The 25761-nt window shown below is 42.3% G+C and overlaps 1 protein-coding gene across 1 annotated transcript in view; it reads left to right on the forward strand.

The window, feature by feature from the left end:
• LOC310779390 (complement C3-like) overlaps positions 1 to 25761 on the forward strand; it is a gene marked incomplete at both ends in the record, with an annotated part of 87644 nt that overhangs the window by 53591 nt on the left and 8292 nt on the right. Inside the window, 10 exons of the mRNA XM_083639926.1 lie at positions 5390 to 5467; positions 8226 to 8381; positions 8489 to 8551; positions 18053 to 18134; positions 18272 to 18320; positions 21560 to 21650; positions 21835 to 21924; positions 22049 to 22151; positions 22458 to 22547; positions 24959 to 25051. Of these exons, the coding sequence (XP_083496052.1) occupies positions 5390 to 5467; positions 8226 to 8381; positions 8489 to 8551; positions 18053 to 18134; positions 18272 to 18320; positions 21560 to 21650; positions 21835 to 21924; positions 22049 to 22151; positions 22458 to 22547; positions 24959 to 25051 (895 nt within the window). The remainder of the gene's footprint in view (positions 1 to 5389; positions 5468 to 8225; positions 8382 to 8488; positions 8552 to 18052; positions 18135 to 18271; positions 18321 to 21559; positions 21651 to 21834; positions 21925 to 22048; positions 22152 to 22457; positions 22548 to 24958; positions 25052 to 25761) is intronic.

Genomic DNA, 25761 nt, shown 5'->3' on the forward strand with positions numbered 1-25761 from the left:
TCATATGTGTTATCATGTCATGTAAAACCTTCCTATGTCTTATCATGTCATGTAACACCTTCATATGTGTTATCATGCCATGTAACACCGTCCTTGTGTTATCATGCCATGTAACACCTTCCTATGTGTTATCATGACATGTAACACCGTCCTTGTGTTATCATGCCATGTAACACCTTCCTATGTGTTATCATGTCATGTAACACCGTCCTTGTGTTATCATGCCATGTAACATCTTTCTATGTGTTATCATGTCATGTAACACCTTCCTATGTGTTATCATGTCATGTAACTCCTTCATATGTGTTATCATGCCATGTAACACCTTCCTATGTGTTATCATGCCATGTAACATCTTCCTATGTGTTATCATGCCATGTAACACCTTCATATGTGTTATCATGCCATGTAACACCTTCCTATGTGTTATCATGCCATGTAACACCTTCCTATGTGTTATCATGCCATGTAACACCTTCATATGTGTTATCATGCCATGTAACACCTTCCTATGTGTTATCATGCCATGTAACATCTTCCTATGTGTTATCATGCCATGTAACACCTTCATATGTGTTATCATGCCATGTAACACCTTCCTATGTGTTATCATGCCATGTAACACCTTCCTATGTGTTATCATGACATGTAACACCGTCCTTGTGTTATCATGCCATGTAACACCTTCCTATGTGTTATCATGTCATGTAACACCGTCCTTGTGTTATCATGCCATGTAACATCTTTCTATGTGTTATCATGTCATGTAACACCTTCCTATGTGTTATCATGTCATGTAACACCTTCCTATGTGTTATCATGTCATGTAACACCTTCATATGTGTTATCATGCCATGTAACACCTTCATATGTGTTATCATGCCATGTAACACCTTCCTATGTGTTATCATGCCATGTAACACCTTCCTATGTGTTATCATGCCATGTAACACCTTCCTATGTGTTATCATGCCATGTAACACCGTCCTTGTGTTATCATGCCATGTAACACCTTCCTATGTGTTATCATGTCATGTAACACCTTCATATGTGTTATCATGTCATGTAACATCTTTCTATGTGTTATCATGCCATGTGACACCTTCCTATGTGTTATCATGCCATGTGACACCTTCCTATGTGTTATCATGTCATGTAACACCGTCCTTGTGTTATCATGCCATGTAACATCTTTCTATGTGTTATCATGTCATGTAACACCTTCCTATGTGTTATCATGACATGTAACACCTTCCTATGTGTTATCATGACATGTAACACCGTCCTTGTGTTATCATGCCATGTAACACCTTCCTATGTGTTATCATGTCATGTAACACCGTCCTTGTGTTATCATGCCATGTAACATCTTTCTATGTGTTATCATGTCATGTAACACCTTCCTATGTGTTATCATGTCATGTAACACCTTCCTATGTGTTATCATGTCATGTAACACCTTCATATGTGTTATCATGCCATGTAACACCTTCATATGTGTTATCATGCCATGTAACACCTTCCTATGTGTTATCATGCCATGTAACACCTTCCTATGTGTTATCATGACATGTAACACCGTCCTTGTGTTATCATGCCATGTAACACCTTCCTATGTGTTATCATGTCATGTAACACCGTCCTTGTGTTATCATGCCATGTAACATCTTTCTATGTGTTATCATGTCATGTAACACCTTCCTATGTGTTATCATGTCATGTAACACCTTCCTATGTGTTATCATGTCATGTAACACCTTCATATGTGTTATCATGCCATGTAACACCTTCATATGTGTTATCATGCCATGTAACACCTTCCTATGTGTTATCATGCCATGTAACACCTTCCTATGTGTTATCATGCCATGTAACACCTTCCTATGTGTTATCATGCCATGTAACACCGTCCTTGTGTTATCATGCCATGTAACACCTTCCTATGTGTTATCATGTCATGTAACACCTTCATATGTGTTATCATGTCATGTAACATCTTTCTATGTGTTATCATGCCATGTGACACCTTCCTATGTGTTATCATGCCATGTAAAACCTTCCTATGTGTTATCATGCCATGTAACACCTTCCTATGTGTTATCATGCCATGTAAAACCTTCCTATGTGTTATCATGTCATGTAACACCTTCCTATGTGTTATCATGTCATGTAACACCTTCCTATGTGTTATCATGTCATGTAACACCTTCATATGTGTTATCATGCCATGTAACACCTTCATATGTGTTATCATGCCATGTAACACCTTCCTATGTGTTATCATGCCATGTAACACCTTCCTATGTGTTATCATGACATGTAACACCGTCCTTGTGTTATCATGCCATGTAACACCTTCCTATGTGTTATCATGTCATGTAACACCGTCCTTGTGTTATCATGCCATGTAACATCTTTCTATGTGTTATCATGTCATGTAACACCTTCCTATGTGTTATCATGTCATGTAACACCTTCCTATGTGTTATCATGTCATGTAACACCTTCATATGTGTTATCATGCCATGTAACACCTTCATATGTGTTATCATGCCATGTAACACCTTCCTATGTGTTATCATGCCATGTAACACCTTCCTATGTGTTATCATGCCATGTAACACCTTCCTATGTGTTATCATGCCATGTAACACCGTCCTTGTGTTATCATGCCATGTAACATCTTTCTATGTGTTATCATGCCATGTAACATATTTCTATGTGTTATCATGCCATGTAACACCTTCCTATGTGTTATCATGCCATGTAAAACCTTCCTATGTGTTATCATGCCATGTAACACCTTCCTATGTGTTATCATGCCATGTAAAACCTTCCTATGTGTTATCATGCCATGTAACACCTTCCTATGTATTATCATGCCATGTAACACCTTCCTATGTATTATCATACCATGTAACATTCCTATGTGTTATCATGCCATGTAACACCTTCCTATGTATTATCATACCATGTAACATTCCTATGTGTTATCATGCCATGTAACACCTTCCTATGTATTATCATACCATGTAACATTCCTATGTGTTATCATGTCATGTAACACCTTCCTATGTGTTATCATGCCATGTAACACCTTCGTATGTGTTATCATGCCATGTGACACCTTCCTATGTGTTATCATGCCATGTAACACCTTCGTATGTGTTATCATGCCATGTGACACCTTCCTATGTGTTATCATGCCATGTAACACCTTCATGTGTTATCATGCCATGTAACACCTTCCTATGTGTTATCATGCCATGTAACACCTTCCTATGTGTTATCATGCCATGTAACATCTTCCTATGTGTTATCATACCATGTAGCATCTTTCTATGTGTTATCATGTCATGTAACACCTTCATGTGTTATGCCATGTAACTCCTTCATATGTGTTATCATGCCATGTAACACCTTCCTATGTGTTATCATGCCATGTAACATCTTCCTATGTGTTATCATGCCATGTAACATCTTCCTATGTGTTATCATGCCATGTAACATCTTCCTATGTGTTATCATGCCATGTAACACCTTCCTATGTGTTATCATGCCATGTAACACCTTCCTATGTGTTATCATGTCATGTAACATCTTTCTATGTGTTATCATACCATGTAACACCTTCCTATGTGTTATCATGCCATGTAACACCTTCCTATGTGTTATCATGTAATGTAACATCTTTCTATGTGTTATCATGTCATGTAACATCTTCCTATGTGTTATCATGCCATGTAACACCTTCCTATGTGTTATCATGTCATGTAACATCTTTCTATGTGTTATCATACCATGTAACACCTTCCTATGTGTTATCATGCCATGTAAAACCTTCCTATGTGTTATCATGCCATGTAACATCTTTCTATGTGTTATCATGCCATGTAACATCTTCCTATGTGTTATCATGCCATGTAACATCTTCCTATGTGTTATCATGCCATGTAACATCTTCCTATGTGTTATCATGCCATGTAACATCTTCCTATGTGTTATCATGCCATGTAACATCTTCCTATGTGTTATCATGCCATGTAACACCTTCCTATGTGTTATCATGCCATGTAACACCTTCCTATGTGTTATCATGCCATGTAACACCTTCCTATGTGTTATCATGCCATGTAACATCTTCCTATGTGTTATCATGCCATGTAACATCTTTCTATGTGTTATCATGTCATGTAACACCTTCCTATGTGTTATCATGCCATGTAACATCTTCCTATGTGTTATCATGCCATGTAACATCTTTCTATGTGTTATCATGCCATGTAACACCTTCCTATGTGTTATCATGTCATGTAACACCTTCCTATGTGTTATCATGCCATGTAACACCTTCCTATGTGTTATCATGCCATGTAACATCTTCCTATGTGTTATCATGCCATGTAACATCTTTCTATGTGTTATCATGCCATGTAACACCTTCCTATGTGTTATCATGCCATGTAACACCTTCCTATGTGTTATCATGCCATGTAACATCTTCCTATGTGTTATCATGCCATGTAACATCTTTCTATGTGTTATCATGCCATGTAACACCTTCCTATGTGTTATCATGCCATGTAACATCTTTCTATGTGTTATCATGCCATGTAACATCTTTCTATGTGTTATCATGCCATGTAACACCTTCCTATGTGTTATCATGCCATGTAGCATCTTTCTATGTGTTATCATACCATGTAACATCTTCCTATGTGTTATCATACCATGTAGCATCTTCATATGTGTTATCATGCCATGTAACATCTTCCTATGTGTTATCATGCCATGTAACATCTTTCTATGTGTTATCATGCCATGTAACACCTTCCTATGTGTTATCATGCCATGTAACACCTTCCTATGTGTTATCATGCCATGTAACACCTTCATATGTGTTATCATGCCATGTGACATCTTCCTATGTGTTATCATGCCATGTAACATCTTTCTATGTGTTATCATGCCATGTAACACCTTCCTATGTGTTATCATGCCATGTAACATCTTCCTATGTGTTATCATGCCATGTAACATCTTTCTATGTGTTATCATGCCATGTAACACCTTCCTATGTGTTATCATGCCATGTAACACCTTCATATGTGTTATCATGCCATGTAACATCTTCCTATGTGTTATCATGCCATGTAACATCTTTCTATGTGTTATCATGCCATGTAACACCTTCCTATGTGTTATCATGCCATGTAACACCTTCCTATGTGTTATCATACCATGTAACACCTTCCTATGTGTTATCATGCCATGTAAAACATAGAAGACTAAAGTTATCATTGAAGGTTCTGGCAAGAGGCCATTTCTCTAATGCAAAAGCCTCCTGAACACAAAATGTCAATGTAAATGTTCCTTTTCATACAAACAGGCATTTGATGAGGCCAGCTCTATTGTCAAATGGTTGAACAAACAGAAGAAGGTCGGCGGAGGCTACGGATCTACTCAGGTAACACGGACTTCTCTCTTTCCCTCACTCTCTCTCCCTCTCCTCTCTCCCCTCACTCTCTCTCCCTCTCTCTGTCTCTCTCACTCTCTCCCTCTCCTCTCTCCCCCTCCCTCTCTCTCCCTCTCTCTGTCTCTCTCACTCCCTCTCGGTCAATACATTTACGTGTCTTTGTTTTGAGACTATGGGCTTAGACGACTGGTCTATTTTCCAAGTCTCTGATTATTTTTTCTCCATAATTCTCTCTCTCTCCAGGCTACCATCATAGTGTATCAGGCTGTGGTTTGCTCTCTCTCTCCAGGCTACCATCATAGTGTATCAGGCTATGGTTTGCTCTATCTCTCCAGGCTACCATCATAGTGTATCAGGCTGTGGTTTGCTCTCTCTCTCCAGGCTACCATCATAGTGTATCAGCCTGTGGTTTGCTCTCTCTCCAGGCTACTATCATATTGTATCAGGCTATGGTTTGCTCTCTCTCTCCAGGCTACCATCATAGTGTATCAGGCTGTGGCTTGGTCTCTCTCTCCAGGCTACCGTCATAGTGTATCAGCCTGTAGTTTGGTCTCTCTCTCCAGGCTACCATCATAGTGTATCAGGCTGTGGTTTGGTCTCTCTCTCCAGGCTACCATCATAGTGTATCCGCCTGTAGTTTGCTCTCTCTCTCCAGGCTACCATCATAGTGTATCAGGCTGTGGTTTGGTCTCTCTCCAGGCTACTATCATATTGTATCAGGCTATGGTTTGCTCTCTCTCTCCAGGCTACCATCATAGTGTATCAGGCTGTGGCTTGGTCTCTCTCTCCAGGCTACCATCATAGTGTATCCGCCTGTAGTTTGGTCTCTCTCTCCAGGCTACCATCATAGTGTATCAGGCTGTGGTTTGGTCTCTCTCCAGGCTACTATCATATTGTATCAGGCTATGGTTTGCTCTCTCTCTCCAGGCTACCATCATAGTGTATCAGGCTGTGGCTTGGTCTCTCTCTCCAGGCTACCGTCATAGTGTATCAACCTGTAGTTTGGTCTCTCTCTCCAGGCTACCATCATAGTGTATCAGGCTGTGGTTTGGTCTCTCTCTCCAGGCTACCATCATAGTGTATCAGGCTATGGTTTGCTCTATCTCTCCAGGCTACCATCATAGTGTATCAGGCTGTGGTTTGCTCTCTCTCTCCAGGCTACCATCATAGTGTATCAGCCTGTGGTTTGCTCTCTCTCCAGGCTACCATCATATTGTATCAGGCTATGGTTTGCTCTCTCTCTCCAGGCTACCATCATAGTGTATCAGGCTGTGGCTTGGTCTCTCTCTCCAGGCTACCGTCATAGTGTATCAGCCTGTAGTTTGGTCTCTCTCTCCAGGCTACCATCATAGTGTATCAGCCTGTAGTTTGGTCTCTCTCTCCAGGCTACCATCATAGTGTATCAGGCTGTGGTTTGGTCTCTCTCTCCAGGCTACCATCATAGTGTATCAGGCTGTAGTTTGGTCTCTCTCTCCAGGCTACCACCATAGTGTATCAGGCTGTGGTTTGGTCTCTCTCTCCAGGCTACCACCATAGTGTATCAGGCTGTGGTTTGGTCTCTCTCTCCAGGCTACCATCATAGTGTATCAGGCTGTGGTTTGCTCTCTCTCCAGGCTACCATCATAGTGTATCAGGCTGTGGTTTGCTCTCTCTCTCCAGGCTACCATCATAGTGTATCAGGCTGTGGTTTGGTCTCTCTCTCCAGGGTACCATCATAGTGTATCAGGCTGTGGTTTGGTCTCTCTCTCCAGGCTACCATCATAGTGTATCAGGCTGTGGTTTGGTCTCTCTCTCCAGGCTACCATCATAGTGTATCAGGCTGTGGTTTGGTCTCTCTCTCCAGGCTACCATCATAGTGTATCAGGCTGTGGTTTGGTCTCTCTCTCCAGGCTACCATCATAGTGTATCAGGCTGTGGTTTGCTCTCTCTCCAGGCTACCATCATAGTGTATCAGGCTGTGGTTTGATCTCTCTCTCCAGGCTACCATCATAGTGTATCAGGCTGTGGTTTGGTCTCTCTCTCCAGGCTACCATCATAGTGTATCAGGCTGTGGTTTGGTCTCTCTCTCCAGGCTACCATCATAGTGTATCAGGCTGTGGTTTGGTCTCTCTCTCCAGGCTACCATCATAGTGTATCAGGCTGTGGTTTGCTCTCTCTCCAGGCTACCATCATAGTGTATCAGGCTGTGGTTTGCTCTCTCTCTCCAGGCTACCATCATAGTGTATCAGCCTGTAGTTTGGTCTCTCTCTCCAGGCATCATAGTGTATCAGGCTGTGGTTTGCTCTCTCTCTCCAGGCTACCATCATAGTGTATCAGCCTGTAGTTTGGTCTCTCTCTCCAGGCTACCATCATAGTGTATCAGGCTGTGGTTTGGTCTCTCTCTCCAGGCTACCATCATAGTGTATCAGCCTGTAGTTTGGTCTCTCTCTCCAGGCTACCATCATAGTGTATCAGGCTGTGGTTTGGTTTCTCTCTCCAGGCTACCATCATAGTGTATCAGCCTGTAGTTTGGTCTCTCTCTCCAGGCTACCATCATAGTGTATCAGGCTGTGGTTTGGTCTCTCCAGACTACCATCATAGTGTATCAGGCTGTGGTTTGCTCTCTCTCCAGGCTACCATCATAGTGTATCAGGCTGTGGTTTGGTCTCTCTCTCCAGGCTACCATCATAGTGTATCAGGCTGTGGTTTGGTCGCTCTCTCCAGGCTACCATCATAGTGTATCAGGCTGTGGTTTGCTCTCTCTCTCCAGGCTACCATCATAGTGTATCAGGCTGTGGCTGAGTATTGGACTAACGTTAAGAAAGCAGAATATGATCTGGATGTGGACGTCTTACTGCCAGGCAGGTCAAAACCTGAGCGCTACAAGTTGAACAGGGAGAACTACTATGGCACTAGAACGTCTAAGGTGAGATCACACACACACACACATACACACACACACACAGAGATGGATAGGAATTATCTCTTTAATACAGTTGTGTGTATGTGTGCGTGCGTGTGTGACTACCACAGATGAATTATATAAACCAGAATGTGACGGTGACTGCCACAGGATCAGGAGAAGCCACGCTGACAGTGAGTATTCAACATTATCTGTTGGTGTCCTGAGGTCTATACCACGAAGCAAGATTAGTGGGTTAGCGAGGTAACTTTAGGTTTAACCCTAGGTTTGCCATACCACGACGCTAGTTAACTTCTTACCGAGATAGATCACCATAGCAACTTATGCTCTATATACCAATGGTCCCCAACCACCGGGCCGCGGACCGGTACCGGGGCGCAACGCATTTGGTACCGGGCCGTGAGCCGGGGCAATTCTTTTTTTCTTTCTTTTTTTTAATAAACATAGGCTATAATATTATAGGCTGTGTGGTAGATGAAACATAGTTTAAAGTTGATGTTTATTTATGTTTGTAGTTGAAACTAAAACATAAGTACTGTAGGCTACATACAGTACAACACAAAAGGCTGTTATTTACCCTTTGTCGCCACCTGGTGAGTAAATATATATGTAACTAAAACCATTAAAATTGACAACCGGTCCGCAACCTTTTTTTCCATGTATCTACCGGTCCTTGGCACAAAAAAGGTTGGGAACCCCTGCTCTATACGGCTAACCTGCTTTGTAGCAGGTTAAGTTCAGAGGTTAAGCTCAAAACCCATGAAAGACCCACCTGCTTACCAATCAGCTCTCTGGAAACAGCGAGTCGCCATTCATATCATGGTCGCCATATGAAAAATACATTGCATTCAAATGAAAAACAAAAAAACAAAAAAAAACATGGCTCCTGTTGAATTAATCGAGGACTGAAGCCTTGCACTTGTTGCAGGCTACATTTAAATTAAGCCCTACTTACCACTTTGGAATATGTTTTTATATATTCATTTTTGTGCTCTCAAGTAGGCTAGATATGTTTGACCCCGCCAATCGATTGCAGCTGAACGGTGAGTGGAGAAATATCACTAAACCGACGTAAAAAGGTTACATAAACCTCTCTGGACATGGTCATACATGCCAGAATAGCCTACTACTATCTAAGCAATTTAATATGGGATCACCTGCACACAGATTATTCATATCTAGGCTACTCCTGCATTTTGCAGCTGCAACTGTGTTGCTTTTGGCCTGTATGATGTGATTGAACTTCATATTATTTCCAGCATAGTCCTTGTATGAAATATGGAGATATGCGACTCTGATGCCAATAGCCTATGTGACCACAAAATAGGCTATTTTTTATAAATTAAATCTATGCCCGCACGTACCGTGTCGATTCAGTTCAGCAGCCTTTATTTTATTTTATTATCATTATTTTTTTATTGATAGCCTATTTGCCTATAGGAATTATTCCATCAGTGCGACCAAACACATCATGAGATCATTATTATTCATTGAGCCTAAATGGTCTAAATACACCTACGGATTTTGGAAATTTAGACTGAGATAGATTACACATTCCACTTGCAAAAAAGACATGCAGGTTTTATTGAGTTTATTGAGAGGGTGAATTGAGCTGCTGTAGATACGTGGAGGCAGAAACCACTCTTCAAAGAAATGACTGATGTGAATAAAAGCGGTAACTTTAGACAGTCATTTGGGAACAGACTAATAATATCCAACACGGATTTTGATTCTGACATACAGTAAAGCTTCACGATTTGCGCTTTGAATGAATGAGGAAATAGGTGTGTCTGCGGCTGTAAAAGCTGGAGCAGTCCATATTGGATTGTGATTGGCTAGTTGTTAAAAACCACGCCTCTTTTGCGGGCACGAGCTCCCGTGCACAAGCATTTTCATGTGCACGCCCTCTCAACTTGATTAGAAAAACCTGGATCCACTTAACGAGTTGAGAACTAGATTTGTGACTTTAGCTAGATGGCAATGATCTGGTTAAAACCCTTGTACCCCCCTGGTCCGGCTGATGGATCTAAAGGGGAGGACCGTGTCGTTTTTTTTTTGTGAAGTCTTGGACGGAAAAATCTGAAATTCAGCCCAGGTATTTTTTTTGGTTTATGATGGTAATTCACCCTTCCACCACTAGAAAAAGATCATCCTGGCACCCAGAAAGTGATGTCCTCACATTGCGCCCCCTTAGATCCAGCAGCCGGCGTATTACTTTCATTAAAACCGCCTTTTTGAGACAAGATTCAAGATTCAAGTTTATTATTTGTCCCAGAAGGGCAATTTGTGTGCAGGCAGATATAAAAAACATAGCGAATACATGTAAAAAAAAAACATGGACAAGTAAAACAACATGGAGCATGTGCAGCAGTTTTAGAAGAATGGATCGAGTGAACACAGAAATAGTCAAAGTAAAAGTCACACCTCAAAGGATCCGTATAATGTACTTAAAGGACGGCTTTCCCGTGGGGAATATGAATATATATTAAATCTCATGCCCCTAAGGTTTTCGAATCCGTTGAAATTTTTGAAATTGGTTCTTCACAGCCAGAGATATCAACCGAAATCCACTCTGTATGGGGGGGGGGGGGGGTGGTGGAGGGGAGGGGCGGGTGCGGGGACCCGAAATCCTACATTTCCCACAATGCACTGGGCTCGCGTGGCCTTCGTTTCAACGCCCACCCCTCAGGCATTTGGCTGATATCAAACTCCAGTAGGTGGCGGTAATGCACATATATGCTTGCCAACCGCCATAAAACTCAAAGAAGAAGAAGAAGAAGAAGGCTTCGACATAAAAACATTAGGAGAAGAAGAATAATAATAATAAAAAAAAAATTGCCTCCAAATTGCACCAAATTTAAACGGTAGTATATATGTCGGGAGATGTCTTCATAAAAAAAATTTCATGCATTTTAAGGCATTTTCCAAGGAGTTACGCACATCTGATGTTGTAACTATTTCATGTAAAAATGTGTAAAAACGGGTACATTGCTCAGCGTTGATTTCGTTACTTCAACGCACCTACTACTAGATGTAAAATTTGACGAGCTTTCCAATGCCGCCAGTCCCGTGTCTGTACGTGCTTCCGTTCCCGAGATATGGTCTCTTTGCAAGGAGCTATGGAAAGCTAATATTAGCTACCGTAGGCTAGGCGGTGGAAAAAGATGGCTGCCTTTTGTTTTTCTTCGAGACCTCTGAAGGGGCATGGAGGACCTCTAGAGGCGGGACCATGGCGGCACAGGCCCACAAGTAGTGTAGTTCATAGGTGCTCGACTTCCGCAAGGCGGACTTGGGCCAGATGACGCGAAACGCGTCGGCTGGCCCAAAAAATATGTGAGAGATGGTTGATATCTCTGGCAGTGAACCACCAAATTCAAAAATTTCAACGGATTCGAAAACCTTAGGGGCGTGAGATTTATTATATATTTATATTCCCCACGGTAAAGCCGTCCTTTAAAAGTAGTAAAAGACACGTACAATGAACTTAAAAGTAATAAAAGTCAGGGACTATTTGAGCTCGCATAGATAGGTAGGTAAAAGTAAATAAAATATGTCTCAAGTATAAAATATAAAATATATTAATAGCAGCAACGTTACCTACCTAAGAAAGAAAAAAGTGCATACTTAAGGCCTTAAAAGACAATAGATTACAGCTAGACTGTGCAAACTCCTCCGCCCAGCATCTAATAAGGCTGTGATGAGGGACAGAGAGAGAGAGACAGAGAGAGTGCATCGTCTCCTCCACCCAGCAGCGTTTAAGCTGCGTGAGAGAGACAGAGAAAGAGAGCGAGACAGAGAGAGAGAGAGAGAGAGAGAGAGTGCATTATCTCCTCCTCTCAGCAGCATTTAGAGCTGTGATGGAAACAGGAACGAAAGAAAATTTGTATCTGTTTTTCGTGGCCCTCGGAACCTTTAGCCGAAGGCCCGAAGGGAGCAGCATATACTCTGGGCGGAGAGGATGAGCAGGGTTGGGGAGTAACGGATTACATGTAACGCCGTTACGTAATCTGATTACAAAAAAACGGTAACTGTAATCTGTCACAGTACATTTTAAGATGTGTAATCTAGATTACAGTAACGGGGGTATAGTAACGACGTTACAGGTGGGATTCAAGATTCAAGATTCAAGATTCAAGATTTTTATTGTCACTCCATGGTACAAGTACCACGTGTGAAATTCTTGTGCAGTGGACTCCGTTTACGACATAGTACAAATAGGCAACAGCAATAAGTAATAGGCAATAAGAAATAGGCATCAATAAGCAATAAGACAGCAATAAGGCAATAAGAAATAGGCATCTTATAAGCAATAAGACAAGTCGGTGGCTTATACGACAGTGGCATATTCATTGCACATAGGTGCACATGTCATGTGCATACGTTAGACGTGTTCAGACATTCCAAATTCGACGTTTTATACATACATGTGCAAATAGCATGTACCTTATTAAACATACACTTAAATTTACAATTAAACGTTAGGCACCTTATTAAACATACACTTAAATTTACAATTAAACGTTAGGCATCCGTAATAGTAGCAGCTGCAGTACGGTACTGCGGTACGACTACTGCACTATTTGTGCATATTTAGGAGTCTCGTGGCCTGCGGGAAGAAACTGTTCCTCAAGCGATTTGTGCGTGTTTTTGGAACCCTGTATCTCCTCCCTGAGGGTAGCCGGGAGAACAGGCTGTTGTGGGGATGGTTTGTGTCTTTGATGATCTTCAGGGACCTCCTGAGGCACCGCTGGTTATACAGTTCGTGCAGTTCTGGCAACTCGTCTCCTGTTACGTGCTGGGCCGCGCGCCTCACCCTCCGTAGCGCCCTGCGGTCCATGGTGGTACAGTTCCCGTACCAGGCGGTGAAGCAGCCAGTCAGCAGGCTTTCAATGGTGCCTCTGTAGAAGTCCCTGAGGATTTCTTTCCTTAGCCCAAACTTCTTCAGGCGCCTGAGTCCGTGTATTCGCTGTTGGGCCTTTTTGACAACAGTGGCGGTGTGGCCGGCCCAGGTCAGGTCCTGGTGGATGTTGACTCCCAGGTACTTGAAGCTGTTCACCCTTTCCACCACTGTGCCGTTGATGGTGATTGGGGGGTGTGTGCCCCCCCCTCTCCTGTAGTCCACAATGATCTCCTTGGTCTTGGAGACGTTCAGAGATTACATTCGCCCTTGCCTCTTCATTAATTTTACAAAATAACAACAAAAAACGGTGTTGCCCACATCACAGTATAGCACATGACAGTAGAAGCGCGTTACTCTGTCACTTATCTAAATAACGTTAAATCAACGAGGGGTATATATAGGCCCAGGATGACATATATGTTTCACATAGGGTGGTGTTTTCATTTCGATGTTTTATTTGGTCCAATATTGAAATGTCCTACAATTGCAGGTTGTGTTACCATTACACATTATTTAGATCAACCTTTATTTCGGCTCATTTGGTTGCTATTTAGTAGCGAAATGGAGAAGCCCAAAGCATGCTGGGACAGATGAGGACGAGCGAGGCGGAGCAACAGCAGCAGCTGCAGGCAGCAAACATGATGACAGATGCACCAGCGCCTGTGGTGCCTCCTCCCACGAGTGCATTCACCACGTCATGGAAATATAACAAGCATTTCACTTTTACGTTCGCTCAGTGTTTAGACAGATCAAGCGTCTTCCACATGGATTCTACTGAAAATGATATTTTCAGTAGAATCCATGTGGAAGGCGCTTGTGTGTGGGGCTGTCAGCTGAACGTTACGAGCTGCCAGGCAGTGGAAAATCTGCATGCCAAACTCTGCATGGGGCGAGAGGTTTTTACTTTCACTTAGTGTTTCACGTCGTGTTTCAAGATTAAAGCAACAAGCTGGAAGCTGCGTCTTCCACTCCACATCATGAAAAATACCCATAACGTAAATGAAAGTGGTCTTAAAAATAACTTGTTGTATTCTCCTTAACTTCATGTTGGTATAAACATTCTTATCTGGTTATCAATGGTAAAACATGCTTCATCTAGTTAAATAAGGGTTTTAGCCAGGACTCTTGACCAGGACTCCCTGGAAGAAGAGATCTTGTATCCCAATGGGACATTCCTGGATTAAAAAAAAAAAGTAATCCAAAAGTAACTGAAAGTAATCCCTACTTTACTTTTAAATAGTGGTAATTTACGTTACTAAGTACAATTTTTAACAAGTAACAAGTAACTTTAAGGGATTCCTATTTAAAAGTAACCTACCCAACCCTGAGGATGAGTGTCGTCCATGCGGATGGACATGGCCTTTTTAAGCACCTGTTTGTTAAAAATGTGATCCAGGCTACTAAAATTTACTCAGGCTATTTTTGAAGCCGCTCTCACAATCCCCCAGAGGGAGTTCTTCCCTTGAATACAAAGGTTTCCATACCAACAGATAATAGAAAATGAGATTACAGACTCGATATAGGCACAGTAAAACAGTTTCATCAGAGTCCTGTCAACCTGGAATCTGGCAAGCTTCCTTAGGCAAAAGAGACGTTGTTGACCTTTTTTGCACAGCATTTCACAGTTTAGATCGAACTTCAATTTGCTGTCAAAAATAGTGCCAAGGTATTTATAATTGGTCACCATGTCTACTGGTTGCCCATGGACAACACTGTTCTGGGGAACTGGGGAGGATCGTCTAAAATCAACACAGATCTCTTTAGTCTTTGAGACGTTAAAGAGCATGGTGCAGGTTAAAAAAAAATCTGAATTTACATTTTCGGCTCATGATTACAGTGAAAACACTCCAAAAAGACAAAGATCCCCCCCCCCTTCCCCACAGGGCTGACACAGGGATGCAAAGTCATGGAGAGTGAAAAAAGGTGACAGATACCAGGGCAGACATAAAACCACTCAGAAATCCTCATATTTTGGGCTGAAAAATGTGACTGTCACCTAAAGGTGACTATTTTGTATCTCTGTGACATCACAAAAGTTCCAATAGTTCCAATAGTTCCATGAAATGGACCAGTGCCCCCTGCTGGTTACAAAAACTAGTCTAAACGCAGCTATGTGTGATTGGAAAAAAAAAATCCCCCAAATCCCATTGCTATATACCCCTTCCACATATTAATGCAATGTGGTCTCCAACCTGCACCATGCCCTTTAAGTTGGAGGAAGGCTTCTTCACACCAAGACAGAAAATCATTAAGAACCTGGCCATGGCCGACCTCATCCTCATCAAGCAAGCTGACAATGATGGAATCATCAGCGTACTTGATGATGAATCTGTCGGCATGACGGCTAAAACAGTCATTTGTGTACAAAATATACAAGAAGGCAGACAAGACACAACCCTGAGGTGAGCCGATCGAGGATGTTAGGAAGCTGGACAGAGTTCCGTTTACTCTTACTTGCTGTGATCTGTTTGTAAGAAAGTCAAAAATCCATCCAACAAGACCCGCGTCTAAACAAAAAAGGCGTACAAGTTTCTCAACCAAAATGTGAGGCTGGATCGTATTGAACGCTGAAGAAAAGTCTACAAAGAGCAGCCTGGCGTGGTTCCCACTGCCTTCTAAGTGCTTACAGACAAGGATAAGTAGGGTAGCTGTGGCGTCTTGTACGCCTCTCTGAGCTCTATACGCAAACTGAAGGGGGTCGAGCAGGTGCTCAGTTTTTGCTAGGAGCTCTGCTTTAACTAGCTTTTCAAATTGCTTCATAACCAGAGAGGTTAAGGCAACAGGCCGGAAGTCGTTCAAGGATTTGGGACTGTTTATCTTAGCAACGGGCACCACTATGGACTGCTTCCACAGGGATGGCACCCTCTGCTGGGAGAGAGACAAATTAAAAATGAAGCTAAAAATGGGACCAAGCTGGTCAGCACATATTTTTAGCAGGCGACCGCTAAGTCCATCGGGACCTCCAGGAAATTTTTACAAAATTATTATTATTATTTTTTTCAGCGGGCATCCTGGACCAAATACCTTTAAATTTGACCTTAATATCCTACCTTGGAGTTGGTTGAACATTTGGTGGAGTTACAAGCCTTCAAAATCCATTGCATAGTTTTCCCATTGGTTTCAATGTTAATTTTGCAAAAAAAAAAAAAAAAAAAAAAAAATCGACTCCCAGGTACTTTCCCCAAAAATAATTATTTTTCTGATCTTACACCTCTCAGCTCGGGTCAAGACATCAAATTTGTAGCTTCTATTGTGTTTGCCCCCGCCCCCCCATTTGATCAGTGTTGGCACAGCAACACTGCATGCAGTTTGACATGAAATATACAGTACAGTGATCGTCATGGCAACATGTCAGATAAGCTTGGAACCCGGATTTTCCGGTGCAAACTACTGATTTGAAGCCTTTAGACCGAGATTGATGGATGAATGAAGCTATTTTGTGTTTTTTGTGAAAATTAGCTTGCAGTCGAAAATTGGCAGTTTCATGTTTTTTTCGTCAAATTTACCTTCTTTGAAAGTACGTCGTATCTCAGCGCCCGTTCGTTGTAGATAATCGCCGCTGGCATGGCTGGAATGAGCGTTGAAAATTGAGTCTAGATCTCTAAGATCGTGATCTGTCGTTCTAAGGGCTTTCCATGGCTTCCGGTTTGACGTATGCGCTAAGCACCGAGGCACAGTAAATCCGATGCCGGGAAACGAGGCTCTTTCTCGGCTAATGGGCTGGAGCGTTAGCTGCGGAGGTCTGCGTCTGTTCGCCTCATCATGGCGTCGTAACAGCACCGAACAGCACACTATTCACCCGGATGTCAAAGATCGCTCATGAACAACATCCGGGTAGTGTTCCAGATACGCATGCGCGTTCTTCTCTGGACTTCCGTGTCACGAAACCGGCGCGTTTCTCTTTTATCGATCAATATCATGATCAATATCCAGCTGCTGGACCAGGAAGCGCGACAGGCAAAAAATATAAGGATTGCAATTCTCAAAAGATGAAATAAGTAAGAAAATAGTTCCTCCACGAAAAATGTGACAAATCCAAGGCTATGATAATCGCACCGGGGAAAATCCAGGTGGCATTTATGGGAAGCGAAAAAAATCATATTTTGTCTTTTCTACTGTACATTTGATTGTACAGTAACTGGCATTCGAGGGGTTAAACTTCAGAGTAAGCATGAAATGTTGATATGAGGTATGAGGGATGAAGTTACCAATGGATAGGAATCAATAATAATAATAATAATAAAAAAAATATGAATATCAAAAATAAATATTAAATATCAATATCCAGCTGCTGGACCAGGGAGTGCGAGGGGCAAAAATTATAAGGGGGGTACAAGGGAAGCCAAACCAGATCAAGGGACAGATCCTGGATCTGCTTATCCTGCATTCATGGTATGGGCCTCTGATGTGTCTGTTGTGAATCCCAGGTGAGGCCAAAGGCCTATACTGGTATAGTATAAAAATAATAATGCTGGTATTCTATAATAATAATACTGGTATTCTATAATAATAATACTGGTATACTATAATAATAATACTGGTATACTATAATAATAATAATACTCACAAGTTGGCATGAACTAGGGGGTAAAAAATCCTTCCATTTGCTCGAACGTGGTATCTGCAACTTGTCAGAGGAAAATATATTAACAGGGCACAGCACTGTTTACAGTATGTCTGTCTGTCTGTCTGTCTGTCTGTCTGTCTGTCTGTCTCTCTGTCCGTCTGTCTCTCTGTCTGTCTCTCTCTCTCCCTCCCTCCCTGTCTGTGGCAGATGGTGTCACTCTATTATGCTCTGCCTAAAGAAAAGGAGAGTGACTGTCAGAAGTTTAACCTCTCTGTGCAGCTCATTCCAGGTGAATTGGTATCTGTCTGTCTGTGTCCCAGTTTATCTGGCTTTACTGTACTGTATGTGCTGCTTTTTCTCTGTAGCCGTCTCTTTTCTGACGTTTAAATCCTAATGCTCTGTTTATCCAATGTTCTGCTTCTTCAGAGAAAATGGATGAAAATGAGAAAATTTACAAGCTGAAAATACAGATTTTGTAAGTATACTGAATGACAAGAAGCCATACTGACAGTCTGCAATACGATACAAAAATGATACAGTTGTAACGATTCAATACAGAATGATATAGCACTAATTCGATATGATTTGATTAATATCTGATACGGTATAATTCAGTCCAGTTCAATTCAATTCAATTCAATTCAATTCATTTTATTCTCATGATGTGCCATGTATTTCCTACTAGAATGGCTCAATGCAGCTCATTGACTATTGTTGCAATTTAATTATAACATTTTATTTTGCCTAACAATATAGCCATAATGCTGATGTGGTACTGTGACTTAGTGACATATCCGACAGTGTAAAATCAACAAGGCAGATGGGCTCCGACGTGTTGTGAATCGATTGTAAACACTTTATAGACACTTTATTTAGACAAAACAATGACAACAAATCCACTGAAAATCACTGGCCAAAGACTATACTGGATGTTGTTATCAATATGTATAATGTATCCAGCTAGCTGCTAGCTTGTTAAAGCAAAGACTGTTGAAACCATACTAGGTATTCAGATAGCTGTTTTTAGCCAAATAAACTAATTTTGCAGTAAAATATTTTTAAAACTAGACATATTACAGTTATGAAAAAAACATGGTTGTTGCTTTGTTCTACCTCGGAGAGCGGTAGCCTATATCTAAAAAAAATAAAGCCTTTTTTGCATGTTTGTTACGTTACTACTTCGAAAGATGAAGCCAATGTTGCAGTTCCTCGAATGGCCACTTGAGGCTGGCTCCAAAAGGGAGTCAAGCCCCATTCACCGCCATCAAATGTGCAACTTTACAGCATAAATAATGCTATAGCTAATTTCACATTTCATGACAATTTTTATATAACTCACCCGTTTAGTGTAAACTAGACGATAAAAAAACACAATGTTTTGGGCGTGATTGACAGGTTGCCTGTCCAGTGATCACACAGCTTGCTGATCATGGACCAGTAGCAGCCGGCGCTGTGGCTCTGTAGGAAACCCCGGTCTATAGGTGCTTCTCGCTCCAAATAACCAAGATGGCGACGGCCAAAATGCCAAAGTGAAGTCTTCAAAACAAACCAGTGGCTGCACTCATATTTGTATATTTGTAGTCTATGGCAGAGGAGCTCAAACCGTTTGTAATTCAAGGCCCACTTCTGATTGTTAAAACATTTCCGAGGACAAGCTTCCCAAATAAATGATACGCTATCATTCTGATATTTTGATGTCAGAGTGCCTCTGTGGTCCACTAGATGGCACTCTGAGGCCTGCGGCCCAGTGGTTGAGAAACACTGGTTGATTCTCTTAGATGGTTGGTCTAAGACCTAGTTCCTCATTGCGCGGCTCGCGAGATGCTGGCGGCTCTCGAAGCTTTAGTTGGCGGCTCTAAGAAATCGCAAAAAAAAAAAAAAAAAAAAAATTGTTTTGTTTTTTTGTTTTAGATTTCCCCATCTCCTGCTCTCCCCCAAATTTCAATAAACCTTTATGGCATATTATTACAATACAACAATACTGGTGTTGACAGTAATAGAAGGTGCCAAATCATTCAAAACAATAAGCATTTTGCTTTTATATTAGGAGTATTGTGCCAGCGTGCAACGCTGTTCAAAAACGTGTCAACTGTTCCCATCGCATCCCATAATAGTATGATGATACTTGGGATGCCATTGCGAACATAGATGTGAACAGGTTAGCTAAAACTTTAGCGTCACCAGCGAGGGCCCCCACCGTTGCAGTCGGGGTACGTTTCGAAATCCCTCCAGGCCTGAAAGATTTTTCAGGGGAAACTTGTGTGTGTGTGTGTGTGTGTGTGTGTGTGTGTGTGTGTGTGTGTGTGTGTGTGTGTGTGTGTGTGTGTGTGTGTGTGTGTGGAAAACAATAAAACACAAAAAAGTGGTAGGCAGATGTGCTTGGTTGGGGTGGCTTTTGGTGTTTTGCGGTAAAAGTGGCTCTCCTATTGACTGTGTCCTGCCAGTGCGGCTCTCCTCAAAGAAATAGTGAGGATCACTGGTCTAAGAGAAGGGTCTTCTCTTATGGCCCAATTCCACCGCAGGTAGTAGCGCGGTCCCGCTCCGCTCGACTCGATAAATGGTCTCATCCCACCGGTAAAAACCGGCCAGCCCGGTTTGATTTGGGGTCGAGTCGTGCTACTTTTAGTACCTGCCTCGTCGTGGTTCTATTCTGTGAACCCGGGTTCATACGGTGACGTGAAAACATTGTTGACGACTGATTGGTCAGGCAGAATCGTGTTTACTCTGTCTACTGACTGTCATATGCAATGCTGGCGGCTGCATACCAGTTTAGTGGGCTTACCTTCTCTTCTGTTATGTATATTTCCATCAGTCTTTTGTGTTGCTGCCTTCGCCTCCGGTGAAATAAAATCGTGGCGGGTGTTCAATTGTCTGAGAAAAAAGTCCGCTGCTCGTTCAGGGAGCTCTGTAGCTGAGTGGAGGCTGCAGCGCTCCGCTAGGCCGCAGCGGGTGTTTGGTGAAGCCACGGTCTTGCCTGGTGAGAGGCCGCGGGGTAGAGGCTTCACTCTGTTGCGCCTCTCCCGTCCCCGCACAGCGCAGCGCATGCCTGTGAGTTTGACTAACTACAAAGTGATATCCATTCTCCTGGTCGATTGTCACATTCGCCCATGTACACTGTAGGTCATTTAGAGGCACCAGTATTTCATAAACAGTTTAAAAGTTCTGTGGATGGATTTAATTGTAATGTTATGTTATAGCCTACTTCGGCTATAAGCGAAGGACAGATATGCGGTCGCAAGACGACCAGCTGTGGGCGGGGGTGGGTGGGGGCAGATGATCCGCGGTGGAAGCAAAACGTCCATCGAGCCGAAACGATTAGAGCCGAGTGGTGACGAGCTGTGCAGGGCAGTAAAATGTGGTGGAAATGAGCCATTAGACCCTTCCCCCCACCACCACCCCCCCCACACACACACACACACACACACACACAGACTGCCCCCCTACACACACACCACTTCAACTCCCCCTTCCCTCCCTGCCCTGCAGATGTCACTGTTGAAGCATTTTAATTAGAATTCCACACACACACACACACACACACACACACACACACACACACACACACACACACACACACACACACAGGAAGCCAAGCAGGTAACAGACAGCAGACAAGGCAGCGGGTTATTGAATGTAATATTTGGCAAAGCCCATAGTTTTAATCTCAGCTGCCTTTTGTCCATCATTGTTTTATTGTGTCCATTCTCTTTACAGGTATCTGGATCAGCAAAAAGATGCAACAATGTCAATCTTGGATATTGGCTTGCTCACTGGCTTCACTGCTGATACAAATGACCTGGACTTAGTAAGGGCCTAAAGACACACACACACACACACACACACACACACACACACACACACACACACAGCTCAAAGATCAATACTCAAGTTACAGGATACATGCTTAATCTTAGGTTGTGTCAAACTGTGTGTGTTCGTGTGTGTGTGTGTGTGTGTGTGTGTGTGTGTGTGTGTGTGTGTGTGTGTAGCTGTCCAAAGGGCATGACCGCACCATTTCAAAGTATGAGATGAACACCGTCCTATCAGAAAGAGGCTCTCTCATCCTCTACCTGGACAAGGTAAGGTACCACTCCCCCTCCATCTGTCTCTCTTGCTCTCTCCCTCTCTCACACACACACACACACACACACACAAACACACGCACGCGCACGCACACACACACCTTTTTTCATCTCTCCTCAGGTGTCTCACAAACAAACAGACGAGATTGCTTTTAAGATCACCCAGACGATGAAAGTGGGCATCTTACAACCAGCAGCCGTGTCTGTTTATGAGTACTATGACCGTGAGTCCCAAAGAGACATAGAAACACACACTGCACCTCTCTGTGCATTGATACACACACACACACACACACACACACACACACACACACACATACACACACGCAAACATACTCTAAGTTTGCAATAATTGAGCTTGAACATTAAGGCTACTCATTGCTGCCACTGTCTTTCAGCGCATATGATAGTTAAGTAGGTATTTTAAGTATTTTAAACGCATTATCAAGCGAGCTGAAGATGCTAAATGTACAGTACATTGTCAGAGAAATCCTATGATCAATCAGTACAAACCCCCCCTCCCCCCGCAGAGACACCATGTATGAAATTCTACCACCCGGAGAGGAAAGGTGGACAGCTACTTCGACTCTGTCAAAATGATGTATGCACATGTGCTGAAGGTAAGCAACATGACATCTAACTCAGTGCTTCACATGTGCCGAAGGTATAAGCAACATTACATCTAACTCAGTGGTTCACATGTGCTGAAGGTATAAGCAACATTACATCTAACTCAATGGTTTACATGTGCTGAAGGTAAGCAACATTACATCTAACTCAGTGGTTCACATGTGCTGGAGGTAAGCAACATTACATCTAACTCAGTGCTTCACATGTGCTGAAGGTAAGCAACATTACATCTAACTCAGTGGTTTACATGTGCTGAAGGTATAAGCAACATTACATCTAACTCAGTGGTTCACATGTGCTGAAGGTATAAGCAACATTACATCTAACTCAGTGGTTTACATGTGCTGAAGGTATAAGCAACATTACATCTAACTCAGTGCTTCACATGTGCTGAAGGTATAAGCAACATTACATCTAACTCAATGGTTTACATGTGCTGAAGGTAAGCAACATTACATCTAACTCAGTGGTTCACATGTGCTGAAGGTAAGCAACATTACATCTAACTCAGTGCTTCACATGTGCTGAAGGTAAGCAACATTACATCTAACTCAGTGGTTTACATGTGCTGAAGGTATAAGCAACATTACATCTAACTCAGTGCTTCACATGTGCTGAAGGTAAGCAACATTACATCTAACTCAGTGGTTTACATGTGCTGAAGGTATAAGCAACATTACATCTAACTCAGTGGTTCACATGTGCTGAAGGTATAAGCAACATTACATCTAACTCAGTGGTTTACATGTGCTGAAGGTATAAGCAACATTACATCTAACTCAGTGGTTCACATGTGCTGAAGCTAAGCAACATTACATCTAACTCAGTGGTTCACATGTGCTGAAGGTATAAGCAACATTACATCTAACTCAGTGGTTTACATGTGCTGAAGGTATAAGCAACATTACATCTAACTCAGTGCTTCACATGTGCTGAAGGTAAGCAACATTACATGTAACTCAGTGGTTTACATGTGCTGAAGGTATAAGCAACATTACATCTAACTCAGTGGTTTACATGTGCTGAAGGTATAAGCAACATTACATCTAACTCAGTGCTTCACATGTGCTGAAGGTAAGCAACATTACATGTAACTCAGTGGTTTACATGTGCTGAAGGTATAAGCAACATTACATCTAACTCAGTGGTTTACATGTGCTGAAGGTATAAGCAACATTACATCTAACTCAGTGGTTCACATGTGCTGAAGGTATAAGCAACATTACATCTAACTCAGTGGTTTACATGTGCTGAAGGTATAAGCAACATTACATCTAACTCAGTGGTTCACATGTGCTGAAGGTATAAGCAACATTACATCTAACTCAGTGCTTCACATGTGCTGAAGGTAAGCAACATTACATCTAACTCAGTGGTTTACATGTGCTGAAGGTATAAGCAACATTACATCTAACTCAGTGGTTTACATGTGCTGAAGGTATAAGCAACATTACATCTAACTCAGTGGTTCACATGTGCTGAAGGTAAGCAACATTATGTCTAAATGACTTCTAAGCTGTAGACACAGGGTTACAGCACAGGTAACTGTGTCTTACTTGATCATAAGCCACCATGAGCTACCAGAACAGATTGACTGCATCTAGGCATAAATGCATTACTTATTTTATTTCTCCCCCCCCCCCCCCCCCACCACACACACACACACACACACACACACACACACACACACACACACACACACACACACACACACACACACACACACACACACACACACACACACACATACATACATGCATAACTACATACACACACACATGTGCTTATAGAGCTCAAAAGGCACGTGACATAATTTCTTGTCCCGGAAGTGAGTTTCCCATTCATTTTCTCCATAGACATTTCAAATAACCTTATATAACGAGTTTTAAGGCTGGAACCAAGCCACCCTGTGACCTACTGAATCATGAGTGACCATAAAGCATTTCACTTGGAGCAAAAACAAAAAATAAAGACGGGGAAAAAATGAAAATTACCCCCCCCCCCTCCCCCCCCCCCTCCCATGTTTTTTTTTTTTGCTCCACCTGAAATGTTGTATGGACACTAACGCAGAGATGCTCACAAGTCATTTTTTGCAAGTCCAAGTCAAGTCTCAAGTCTTTGAGGGGCAAGTCCAAGTCAAGTCCAAGTCAAGTCTCAAGTCTTTGAGGGGCAAGTCCAAGTCAAGTCCAAGTCAAGTCTCAAGTCGCTCACGATTCAGTAGGTCATGAGTTGGCTTGGTTCCAGCTTTAAAGCTCGTTTTGTAAGGATTTTTTTCGAAATGTCTATGGAGAAAATGAATGGGAAACTCACTTCCGGGGCAAAATATGTCACGTGACTGTTCAGCTCTATTTAATTCAGTCATCAGCAGTGTATTCATATTGTGCCAATTGTGTATTTCCAGAGAACTGCAGTATGCAGAAGAAGGGCAAAATTAGCAATGAGGAGCGCACTGCTAAGGCCTGTGAGACCGAAGTGAACAGCAAAATAGATTTTGGTAAGAGAGAGAGAGTGATTGAGTGTGTGTGTGTGTGTGTGTGTGTGTGTGTGTGTGTGTGTGTGTGTGTGTGTGTGTGTGTGTGTGTGTGTGTGTGTGTGTGTTAGGGCTGGCCCAGCGAGTCGACGTAATCGATGACGTCGACTACGTAATTACGTCGACGCACGCTACGTGCCTCGACGCGTCATAATCGTCACAAAACAAAAAAGCGGCTAACTGTTACTTGTCGTTACTTTACATGGCGGTAAAATGCCACTGAATGACCAAATTGATTTAACTTTTAACCATTTCGATTTCCACTTTCCATACGGACCCCCAGCATTGGTTAGTTGTAGGGCTGTCAATCGATTAAAATATTTAATCGCGATTAATCGCATGATTTCCATAGTTAACTCACGATTAATCGCAAATTAATCGCATTTTTTTAATCTGTTCTAAATCTACCTTAAACCGAGGTAGGCTACCTTAAACCTGAGAGCTTTGTGCAAAGATGCACTGTTGTATTAATATGGGTAGCTATTATCATTAGTAGGCTATGGGTAAGTATTTGGCCATTGGTAATATTGTTATTATTGCTACTAGTTACTGGGAATACACATCTCTCAGGCTGCACTGTGTGAAGTTAATTGGTGCTATCCTCTACATCTCTCCAGCCACAGACAGGAGAAGCTGCGTGCATGCTATCTCCCCCCTCTCTCTTTCTCTCTCGG

Source organism: Poromitra crassiceps (genome assembly GCF_964638095.1).
Source record: "Poromitra crassiceps genome assembly, chromosome: 7".
Classification (NCBI taxonomy): Eukaryota; Metazoa; Chordata; class Actinopteri; order Beryciformes; family Melamphaidae; genus Poromitra; species Poromitra crassiceps.